A 12,077-nucleotide genomic window follows, 5' to 3' on the forward strand; every position below is an offset into this window, starting at 1 on the left:
GTAACTTGTCTGACCCGCAGAAGGGAAGAAAGGTGACTACATAAAATGAATCCAAACATATCTGTATGCTCAATGAACATGTTTTAGCCATAGCTAAAATCCTCTTACATATCACCCAATCTCACTGTTTTGCCACAAACCATTTACTTTAATTCTGTTCCTGATTACTTCTTTCATGTTAAAAATGTTCTTCAATTGTTTGTTAGAGACAATGTGGATCTATTCCTAATACTGAACATTTGCTTACATTTATCTTCTACCCATTCACATTTTTAAGTAGCTCTAACTTTTGACTTAGGATATAAAAAGAGGCCAGGATTGAGGAAAACCACCAAGTCTAAGGACTATACTTGGTATCTGATATAATCAAAACATTACCAAGGTTAGAGGTGCAATATAGTATAGTTCGTAAGCAGCCTCTGGAGACTATTACTTTTCCATACCACATTTTTCTACTGCCTTTATAGAGAAAGACTCCTCAACCCAAGAAAATGGGTTACAAATGCAAATCATGCTTTCTAACTCAGAGCACTTCTGAATGCCTCATATTTTCCCTCAGGGGAATCCATTCACCATTAACTGCCTTGCCACCCCATTATTTCTTCTTCTGGAATGTTCACAGCCAGTGTCAAGGACTGATGAGCAGACAGCCTAGGCAAGCTGTAGCTGGTTATTTTGCACTCGATGAAAACAAAGAACACTCCTTTCTTTCTATATTTTGAAATCTTCAAGTCAGTAAGTCAATGACCATTTTTCTAAGACAAGCAACATAGACTTGAGGCACTATGAGGAGGTGAAACAGTACCAATGAACAGGGCTACTTCCTGGTTTTTGTATCTAACAAAATGGAGTTATTAAAGAGTATTGGAAATCATACATTAAGGAATGTTGGTTAACCAGTTACCCCTGCCAAAATCAGATATGAAAAGAAAACAAAAGTTGGCAGCAACTATAACTGATATTTTTCTTTCAGAATTATATTTAATAAGGATAATCTTTGAAGAATGCATTAATTTTCTTACTTGATTTAATAGAGAGTTTGGAGATAATTCATAACTACAAAACTTACAAATTCACCTATGTTAACTTATGTAACTCCCTCTACTGTTTTGTAAAATTGTCAATTTTTTAAAACTTATTTTTAGGTAATAATGTTCCTGTATCTCCTCTAGTAAAAAAAATCACTAAATTATATTTTTAACCCAGTAGCTTCTAAACGGAAGTGAAAGCTGAGGGCTATATGAGGATATAAAAGCAGCCTATGAAATAGCTTTAGTTTTAACAAAAACTAACATTAACAAGTACAGCATATCTTGTTCTTTCATGGGGCCAGCAAATTGATAGTTAGGGTTTTTTCAGTTACAAAAATAGGATAGAGTAATTATAACTACCAAACTCACAACAGCCTGTTCAATGGAGGATAACACTGCAATTTTTCTTCAAAGACAATAAATAGGAAGAAAAAGTTCCTAATTCTGTAATGTAAGTTAAAATCCCAAACCTTTGGGTGCCACTTTCAGGCACAAAACTTTCATGGTTTCAATTATTACCCTAAAGGAGAGGGTCAGACTTAAACTTTTCTATTTTTAATATGAGTATAACTTACATAATTTATACTGCACAAATATATTTTCTACATTTTCAGTTTCTACATCCAAAGGTCAAAAACCTGAAGGAAATTCTGAAATTAAAAATCATAGGATTCTCTTTAAAACATACAATAGGTCTTTAGACAGAAGGGGTCTCCAGACCCTTACTACTACTAAAACATAAAAATATTTCAAAATCTCAAGGCTAAATTTTCCTCCAGAAAGTACAAATGAAACTGTCAAAAAAGTAAAATGTAGAGTTCAATGAACTCTTTATACTCAAAGTATTTATACCAACAAATGCAAATGAATTTCAATCCCACTGACAAGGAAATTGAAAGGAAAAATCACTATATTTCAAAAGTTTAGGGAATCAACATTTTAGTATAAATGAAATTTGAAGGGATGACAGGGTGAACAAACAGCATTCTGGCTAGTGAAATTCATTTTTAAAAAGTGATTATGCTGATTAGCCAATTATTTCACACATTGCACAATTATAATCCACTCCTGAAACAAAGAGGGGAAAAATACCTACGTTATGAAATGCAAAAATTAAGCATAAATTACCATTTCTGAATTCTACCTGCCTCCATCTTAGTCCTCTTATTTTGTGTGGAGACAACACTAAACAACTTCTACACATTATTTTTTACAGTGGTTGCTCTTCTATATTCATAGCTCTTTAATGACTAGAATGCTGGTACTAAATTATTTACTGTATTCAAAAGTTGCTTTCGTCAGAACAGATAAAATTAACTTCCCAAATTTAAGGTTTAATATTTTTATCTGGAGCTCATTTGTAGTATCATCTGCCTTCAAAGAATTATCCTACTGAGTTTTTACTCCAATCTGCAGGGAAGCAGCAAAGTGTAGAGGAACTTAACTCTCATAAAACTAAGTTATATTTACAAGTGCACGCAGAAGACTATCACAGCCATCTCCTTTCCTTTCAAGATTGCCATGGCACAGTGTTGACCGTAATTTTTAGGGTAATTTGGGGGGGGGGGGCGCGACTTCCTGGTAATAAATGAACTGTGGCTTTAAATAAATAATCAAGCTCAAAAAAGTGCCAAAGAACTTTAGATAACCGAAACCAAGGATTCCTACTGTCAGATTCGTCTCACAAGGAAAAAAATCTAAGACAGTCTTTAAAATACTCAGAATAAAGGTCAGGAAACTCTACAGGGCAATGGGTAACTATCACAAAAACATTTCCAGCAACTCAAAATACTCATCAAGACTGTGCTGTGCAAACACTAGTCAGATTTTCTAAAAACATGGATTAGGGCTGTCACACTTAAAAGAATTTCCTTTAACATAAAGATTTCCAGTAGCCAAAGAAAGGGTCAGGCCAAGAACGTCTAGTCTGTTACCTTACACATACCGTAATGCATTGGCACTACAGGGCTATGTGAGCCGAAGCCCACCGCACTGTGACCCCTGGAATCCCTCAGTCAGGCGGGCGGCCCGCGCAGCTGCACCGAGCAGGAAGCACCGCACCCGAGCCGCGGTCCCCAGCCACGCCAGAGAGGCTGCGGGGAGCAGTCACCACTGCTTTGAAACTGAATGGCTGACACATCCGGTCCTGGCTCTTACACCACTCCGCCAAATGCAAACTTCAAAGGCCAATTTCAAACTGCAAACAGAAGTCACTCAAGTCTCAGTGGCGCTGTCCGCATTCCCAAGAACATGTGGAGCCCCTTGAGGGACGCAATGAGAAAAACCAACTCCAAAAATATTACAAGTCCCCGAGTGTGCAGTCTGCCCGCCCACAACGCTTTGACAGGCGTTACAGCGCCTTCCACCAGGAGCCCCTGTGGTCGTTCTGCCTCCGTCCGGGCCGGCCCCGGGTACCTGCTAAGGGTCTCTGCCTGTCAAGGCCGGGAGGACCTCACCGCGTTCTCCTCCGTCCCGGGCCCCCCACCCGGCCTCGGGCTGGGCTTCCCACCCACCCCGCCCCTTTTTTTGACCACCGCTTGTTTGCAGGCTCTGGCCTCACCCCAGAGATCCCGGGACTCTCGTCTGGGGGCGCCGCCAACAGGCTTCTGCCCTCCCCCCAGCCCAGCCCCGAGGGCAACACCAGGGTCCCACGCCGGGGGTCCTCCAAGAGTCCCGATTCCGGAGCCCCACAAAGCCAGCCCGGGGCCCCACACCTTATCTCAACGGGTCCCTGCAGCGCTGCTCGCACGCCTGTCACATGTCTACAAACAATAACAAACTCTCCGGCACGTCCCCGCCCCGGGCCCCCGTTTCGTCCCGCAGGCCAGGTCCGGGGCGCCGCCCGACGCCGGAGTGGTCAAAGGGGGTGCCCGAGGGCTCAGATCCCGGCGAGCGGCGCGCAGCTTAGCGGCGCTGAGCGCCGGGACGCAGTGCGCGGTGTCCGGGGTTCATTCATTGCCCTCGCCCGTCCCCCAAGTCCCCGCCGCATCCCCGGCCGCGCAGCTCACCCGGCTGGGGCCGCTGCAGGAGGCGGCTCGGCGGCGGTCGTCCGCTTCTCCCCGGACTCGGCCCCCGCGGGGCTCGGAGCGCCGCTGTCCGGTGCGGCCGCGGGCTCCGGAGGGTGGGCGCCGCCACGGCTCGCGGCTCCGTGGGGTTGCGGCACGGCCACAGGCTGGAAACCGCTCCCGCCCGCCGCTGCGTCCGAGGGCTCCGGCGACGGGGAAGTGGAGGAGGACGGCGGTGAGGCGGCGAGGAAGAGCTGCGGCTCCGGCAGCTGGTCCAGCTCCACACTCCGCACTTTGCGCAGCTGCCGCCGCCGCCAGTCAGCCCGCTCGCGGCCCCCGCTGCCCGCCTCCCGAAGTAGCCCCGCGGCTGCTGCGGGCGCGCTGCTAGCCTTGAGAGCACCTCCACCACCACCCGCCTCGGGGCTCGCCGCCCGGGCGCCCGGGAATCCCGACGACGAGGCGCGATTCCCCGCCGCCGCCGCCATTTTCTCTCGCGGGCTACATTCGCTCGGCCCCTGCGAGGGAGGGAGGGGGCGGGGAGAGTGCAGGGGGCGGGCGGACCGGCGGGCGCTGCGCCGCTAGCGTAGGGCCGCCTGCGCCAACTGCGTGAGCACGGCCAGCCGGGTGCTTGGCCTGGAAGGTCTGGCAGGCTCACCGGGCACAGCCAGGGAAGGGGGAGGGTACGGCATGGAGCAGGTGGAAGGAATAGGCTGTGCGCCCGGCGTCGCGCGCTGGCCTGCGAAGTGGGCTGGAACGTAGCCGTCTCGAAGGTGCCCTGAGCTTTGCGTGCTGCACCCAACCCCCGCCCCTGCCCGAGCCGCCAGGTAGTCCCGGGCTGCACCGGCGAGAGGAGGAGCCTCCGTGGCGGCAGCGCGCAGCTTCCTCTCCGCCGCAATCTCGGCCTGGCTCGGTGGGAGGTCGGCCAACGGGAGTTTCAATTCGAACTTAGGTGTGTGGTGCGTTGAAGGGAATGCCGGCGAGACAGTTTGCGGTTTGTCATTGTCGCTGCCCTTTGCAGTGGTCGTCGGGGAACCCGGGCGAGGACCAACCCCCTCCCCCACCCCGCGCGGGACGCGCAGGTGGCGGCCAGGGTTCTCGGCTTGATGGAAAGCGAAAGAAACTCAATTTTCAGCAGACGTGCAGCCGCGGACCAAAAAGAATAAGTTTTTTTTTTTTTTAAACGTTTTTCTCTTCCATTGTCCTCCTCCCCCACCCTCCGCAACACGAACTACAAATAAAACTTCAGCGTTTCCTGGAATATCTTGTTCACGACCTGACATCACCGATTTGGGATACCCCTCTCACCTAGAGAGAGACACGGAGGGCGGGTGTCCCCTTATACATCTTTATTTTTTCTTCCGCTGTTTTGGGGAAGGGCAGCGGTTTACGGGACCACATAGAGCGCGTTTGGGGAAGGAAGCTAGGCTGTGCAGGAAAGTGCTCGATAATATCATCCTCTGCCAGTCCCTCCTTCTTCCCCCCCCCCCCCCCCCGGCCCTGCCCCGCCCCGCCTCTAAATCCGATGCCTCTAGCCGCACGTCCTTCCAAGGAGGGTCTGGCCACGGTCTGGGTTCCCTCCGCCCCGACCCCTGCAGTCCCCAAGTTGCCTAACTTGGAGTTCCGAACCCTTCCAGTCCCTGGGGCAGTCTCGGCGATAAGGTGCCTCGGAATGGAAGAAGTACCGTTTACATGTTAATGATTTTCGACCTTTCTTCTGGCGAGTAGATCTTCTGTGTGGCGTTTATTTCTCCCCTCCTTTTCCTCGAGCATGTTTGTCTGTGAGGGGAAACGTCCCACAACCCGGGACCTGCACCCCTATATTTATTTTGTGAAACGTTAATTAAAACATAGCGTGGGGGGATGGGAGGGAGAGGGTTTCTCTCTAACACAAAGTAGAGCGCTGTCTTGTCAGTCTTCATAGAATTAGAAGTCTGAACTGTCTACAAAACAATTCATTTGACTTCTCCAAACTAGAAGAAATGAAAGCCCCATTCCCGAGTATAAACGTTAACTTAGGAATGTGGTGATATTGGAGGGATTTTTAAAATGGCAGTGTAAATTAGCTCAGTTTTGAATACTACTGCAACATCTGCCATAGAATGGTTTTAGATAGTTACATTCAACGGTACAAATTTTGAAAGTTTAGATAAATCTGTTAAAATTTAAAGTCTACATTTAGGCTATAATTATATGCTCTTTTAATGGTAGCCAGGTGTATCATCCAAACTAAACACTAGTTGTTTCCCAGATCTTCCCAGATTGCCACACCCACCAAATCCCAAATTGAAAGGATAAACTATCCTCTTTCCTATTTAGACAGAAAAACCTTAAAATTGTGTACACACACACACACACACAGAGTTACCTGTAATTAGCCTTTCAAAATCGTTCGAATTTTAAAGTTTGGCCATAGTAGCAAAGTAGAAGAGGATTCCAGTAAAACTCTTTATTTGTAGCAAATGCAACACTATAAACTAGCCCCACTTCTCTGACCTCGTCCATTCACCACACACCACCACCGAGAAACCCAAGTACTGGTCTTTTGCCTAGTTTTTGGTGCTTTGAGGAATTTTGCCCTTGATCTTTTATGTAAATATTTGGGTTGTCATTATGCACTGACAAATAGATTTTTTTTTTTTTTTTAGAGGGGGGAGGAGAGAGAAATAAGCAAAGGACATGCTTGATTGCAAAGGATGTTCTTTGTCTGCAATATGTTAATACAAAGTCTTCTTTAAGGACAATTTAACCCATGGGATTGCTACTGTAGTTTCTCAATCTTAAACATGGTAGGACTCTAGCTCTGGTTTTGGTACTCTTGGATCCTGATGTTGAAGTGCCTTAATTTGATTTCTTTAATGACATAAAGGAGGCTGTGTCTCTTCGAAGGTTGCTTGTGCATTGAAAACTTCAGGTACTATTTCCAAGTCCTTTAGTTCTATGCTTTCCCAGATAGAAGTATTGCAATGATTTCACTCATCCCATGACAACTTTGGTAACCTTTATCACACTTTGGTTGCTACACACATTCATTTGGAGAATCTAGCTTAATATTGGTGTGTTTCTTGATTGTGCATAAATATCACTGACATCAGAATGAGCTGATTTAGTATGCACTGGCAGAAATATTTCAGCCTGTATGTCATTCATCACATATTTATTGAGTACCTAGTATCTACTATGCATATGCAGGGAGTTTTCCTCTTCTCTGGAGATATTGTTTGTTATTTTTCTTATTTACAAAATTAAAAAATTCCCATCTGCAAATATTTTTATTAGTTATTTTTCAGGCTGACTCTGAGAGAATTTTGAGATCTGTGTGTGTGTTTCCATACTTTTTTTGTAAGATCTATTTTTATGTAGACATAAAGAGCAGGAATATAATGTGCAGCATAGAACGAAAAGCTTGTGTTCTATGAGGTTTATATATATTTATATAATTAGTATAGAGTACTTTCAGGAGAGCTGGGCTAGAATTTGGTTTCTCCATGTTCTTTCCAGATACCATACTTCCCAGTTGTTTCCAGATGTTCCAAGTCAGGAAATCTTGTCATTTATGGGATAACTGGCCCCCTAAAAGGACATTTTCAAAGGGATGCCAGAGCACAATTAATGCTCATGGTGCCTGTATGCTTCTCCTTCCAGGTGAGTTGTGGGCCCAAATAAAATCTGTCATACTTGTTCCCAAACCTGATTATACTGTTATAAGTGTCCTTATGAAATTTAAATACTATCAAATTGATTGTTAATAAAACATGGGTATGCAAATGCAAAAGGAACGTTGTTCCAATGAAAACTAAGTTAAATGCTTTGGAAAATGCAAGCAGGTAAGACCCTGAAAAAAGTCTTTATGAAAGTAGTAGTGGATGTGTTAACTGTAAAAGATTGGAAAAGCAGGTATCTATCAGTTCTCACTTGGCTTTAAAAAAGTAAAAGTGGGGGCGCCTGGGTGGCGCAGTCGGTTAAGCGTCCGACTTCAGCCAGATCCTGGTCCGTGAGTTCGAGCCCCGCGTCAGGCTCTGGGCTGATGGCTTGGAGCCTGGAGCCTGTTTCCGATTCTGTCTCTCTCTCTGCCCCTCCCCCGTTCATGCTCTGTCTCTCTCTGTCCCAAAAATAAATAAAAAACGTTGAAAAAAAAATTAAAAAAAAAAAAAGTAAAAGTGAAAATTGTAGGCAGTGAGATAAGTGACATAGATACATGGAACTCTAAATAGTGAACCCACACTCAACAAACCAGGGCCCCACAGCCACGTACTGGTTAAGAAATCCCAAATCATACAAAATACTGTTATTTATGTTTAAGCTAAAATAAGATATTTAAGGGGTGCCTGGGTGGCTTAGTTAAGCATTTGACTCTTCAGGTCATGATCTTATGGTTTGTGAGTTCAAGTTCGGCATTGAGCTCTCTGCCGGCAGGGTGGAGCCTGCTTGGGATTCTCTTTTTCCCTCTCTCTCTGCCTCTCCCCAGCTCTCTCTCTCTCAAAATAAATAAATAAACTTTAAACAGTAAGATATTAAGATATATGTATCTTATAAAGATAAAAATACATTTTTATGATTCCTTTTTATTAACCAGCCATCTAAATATTTTACATATATTTGCATGTACTTAAAATCAGACACTAAATTTTGTAGTAATAATGAAAAACAGATAATTTGGGTTTTCCTATTTAAAAATAAAACTACAACTTATGAAACTGATCTATCTCACAGTTAGGAAAATTATACTACATTTGCAACATCACTGATTCTTTGAATTCTTTGAATGAGCTATATTGGTTATTGTTTTTGATGTATGATGAGATATTCTTTTTTCATTTGACCTTTGTGGTTTATTTATGACTATTAGTTTTGCAAAAAATATTTGAAGACTTCATACATTTTCTCAAGGTCCTCCTGTAATATTCAGTTGCTTTCTTTGAATTGTTGTCCCTGTTCCTTTTCTCTTCCTTTGTGGTCTGCTGGTTCAACTCTGCTGAATCCTACACTGGTAAGGCTTTACATGTGAGCTAAGAAGTTCACTGCCACTTCCGATGGGTTAGTTAATTTCTGCATCTTTTGCAACATTTGCACCTTCACTTTGCAATTGATTTGCATTATTTTGGGATGAAAACTGCTAAATAGGTATACAAAATTGATATCTACTAGAGCAGTGCTGTCTAATAAAATATAACGCAAGCCACAAATGCCAAGTCATATATGTAATTTAAAATTTTCTAGTAGCCACATTAAAAAAAAACTAAAAAGAAACAAGTGAAATTAATTACAAGTGAAAATAATGTTATTTTACGTAATATATATAAGGTGTTACTCTTTCAATATTTAACCAATACATAGAATATTACTAATGATAACTTTTACCATTTGTTTTTCTACTAGATTTTTCAAATCTGATGTGTATTTTATACTTCAGAACATCTTAAACATCATTTTGGACTAGCTATAATTCAAGTGCTCAAAAGGCCCGTGTAGCTAGCGGCTAGTGCATTGCATCGCACAGTCCCAGTGCCATTGTACCTAACACTTATTAGTTTTATGGATTATTAAATCCCTGGTGAGGCCAGATTGGTGTATAATAAAAAAAAATTATGCTAAGTGATATTAGTTGGTCAGAGAAAGACAAAAATCATATGACTTCACTCATATGAGGACTTTAAGAGACAAAACAGATGAACATAAGGGAAGGGAAACAAAAATGACATAAAAACAGGGAGGGGGAGAAAACAGAAGAGACTCATAAATATGGAGAACAAACTGAGGGTTACTGGAGGGGTTGTGGGAGGGGGGATGGGCTAAATGGGTAAGGGGCATTAAGGAATCTACTCCCGAAATCATTGTTTCACTATATGCTAACTAATTTGGATGTAAATTTTAAAAAATAAAAAAATAAAATAAATCCACATTTATATGTTCTGTAAAGAAAAAGTCACAACAGATGGAAATTAGTAACATATAACTAGGTAAATTATTTTCTACTTCCAGTAGTTAACCTTTCAAATAAATTTCAGGTGCTATTGTCAGTTATCTTACTAAACTACAGTTCTGATTCTGTCCCTTCTCCTCAAACTCTTTAATGGTTCCACATTACATAGAGCATAGAATCCAAATTCCTTCTTTCACTCATTCAACAAATGTTAAGTGCATTAACTCCTTTTTAAAAAAAAGATTTGTAGTTTTTTGGGGCGCCTGGGTGGCGCAGTCGGTTAAGCATCCGACTTCAGCCAGGTCACGATCTCGCGGTCCGGTCCGCGAGTTCGAGCCCCGCGTCAGGCTCTGGGCTGATGGCTCGGAGCCTGGAGCCTGTTTCCGATTCTGTGTCTCCCTCTCTCTCTCTGCCCCTCCCCCGTTCATGCTCTGTCTCTCTCTGTCCCAAAAATAAAAATAAAAAACGTTGAAAAAAAAAAAAAAAAAAAGATTTGTAGTTTTAGTGTTTTATTTATTTTATTTATTTTTTGAGAGACATAGAGACATCGTGAGTGGGGGAGGGCAGAGAAACAAGGAGAGAGAGAATCCCAAGCAGGCTCCACACTGTCAGTGCAGAGCCCACGGCGTGGCTCAATTCACTAAACTGCAAGATCATGACCTGAGGTGAAACCAAGATCAACGCTTAACTGACTGAGCTACTTAGGCACCCCTAAGTGCATTAACTCCTATGTGTTAGATACCATGCAAGGCCCAAGAATATCATAGGATCAAAGTAGACATGCTTTCTACCCTCCTGGAACTCTCAATCTATCTCCTCCTTCATACTTTCCACCATTAATTATTTTGGTCTCACCATTTACTCTATCCTGAGGCCTGAGCTCCAGCGACAAATAACTGTTCCTCGCATCACCCTGTATAGCTGTAGCTGGGAAACAGCTGCCCAGTGAGGGACTCTTTCCCAGCCATCCTTGCAGTTACATATGGCCATGTGAGTTGTTTCTCCAATAGAATGGGAACCATGGCTTTAAAGAAATGGCCCTGGCTGGGTACTGATAACTACAATACCCCCGTGGGATGTCAGAGTCACAGAATAAAAAGGGTCTTTAAGTGACTAGGTAGAGGACAGCCCTTCTAGAAAACCTGAATTCATTCCCAGGGATAACAATTTATCGTTTTATGCCATTACTTATTTAGACTTAGTTGTTATGGTAATTTAATCTACCATAAATAATACAATATAATTTTCTTTGTTCGCTAATGCATTGTAGATACCACTTGCTTTAGGAGAAGCGGCAATACACAGATACAAGAGGGCTTCGGTATCAGCTAAGTTGGTGTTGGAATCTCAGTTCTTCCATTATTAGTGACATGACCTTTGACAAGTTGTACACACTTTAGTCATCATTAACATGGGGATTTTCTGTTGGAGCCTCCCCTTCTCCTCCTACCGTTACCACATTTCCATGCCACCAACTACATCTCTCTGGCCTCTAACGCTCACTTTGCTGACTATATAGCCTGCTGGAAGTGGACCCTGCTCCCTGATTCAGAGCAGTCTTTACCCAATGACAAGGGTTACAGTGGTGTACTACAGATGCTTTGCACACATATGTAAGAACCTATAGTGCACATCCCTTTCCAACTTCAAGTTCAGTGATGTCACATTGGTAGCTTGAAATTGGCAACTATAGATGTATTTTACACCACGGGAATTATTAGCAAATGCTACAAATCAGAACTTGGGGGGCATGGGTGGTCCAGTAGGTTGGGGGTCTGACTCTTGATCTTGGCTCAGGTCATGATCCCACATGGGTTCTGTACTGACAGCTTGAAATTCTCACTCTCCCTCTCTCTCTGCCCCCCACCCCCACCATGCTCTCTTTCTTAAACTTAAAAAAAAAAAAAAAAAAAAAAAGAACTCTCCCATCGTCTTCCAGAGCTGTTTGTTAAACACTGACCAACATACCAGAATGTCTTACCCTTAGGGTGGGATCATTCAGGAGTGTGGTTGGCAATTATTTCCAGATTTTTTCCCCAGCAGGACTGATCTCCAGTTACCCATAGTGGTAGCTAGATTGGAAATACAAACTTTATTAACTGCCTTTCCTGTCCCAGGTCT

General features: G+C 43.6%; 1 protein-coding gene across 2 annotated transcripts in view; it reads right to left on the reverse strand.

Annotated features, from left to right (window-relative positions):
* Positions 1-4,552, reverse strand: part of MAP3K1 (mitogen-activated protein kinase kinase kinase 1) — an 85,616-nt gene extending 81,064 nt beyond the window's left edge. The window contains exon 1 of one of the 2 annotated variants that reach the window (XM_058732110.1): positions 4,040-4,552. In XM_058732110.1, coding sequence (XP_058588093.1) covers positions 4,040-4,521 — 482 coding nt within the window. In that variant the 5' untranslated portion in view covers positions 4,522-4,552. Of the gene's footprint in view, positions 1-2,976; positions 3,491-4,039 lie in introns of those variants that run through there. The other variant, XM_058732136.1, reaches the window with a different exon arrangement.
* Between the last annotated feature and the right edge of the window lie 7,525 nt (positions 4,553-12,077).

Source organism: Neofelis nebulosa, chromosome 1 (genome assembly GCF_028018385.1).
Source record: "Neofelis nebulosa isolate mNeoNeb1 chromosome 1, mNeoNeb1.pri, whole genome shotgun sequence".
NCBI classification, from domain to species: Eukaryota; Metazoa; Chordata; class Mammalia; order Carnivora; family Felidae; genus Neofelis; species Neofelis nebulosa.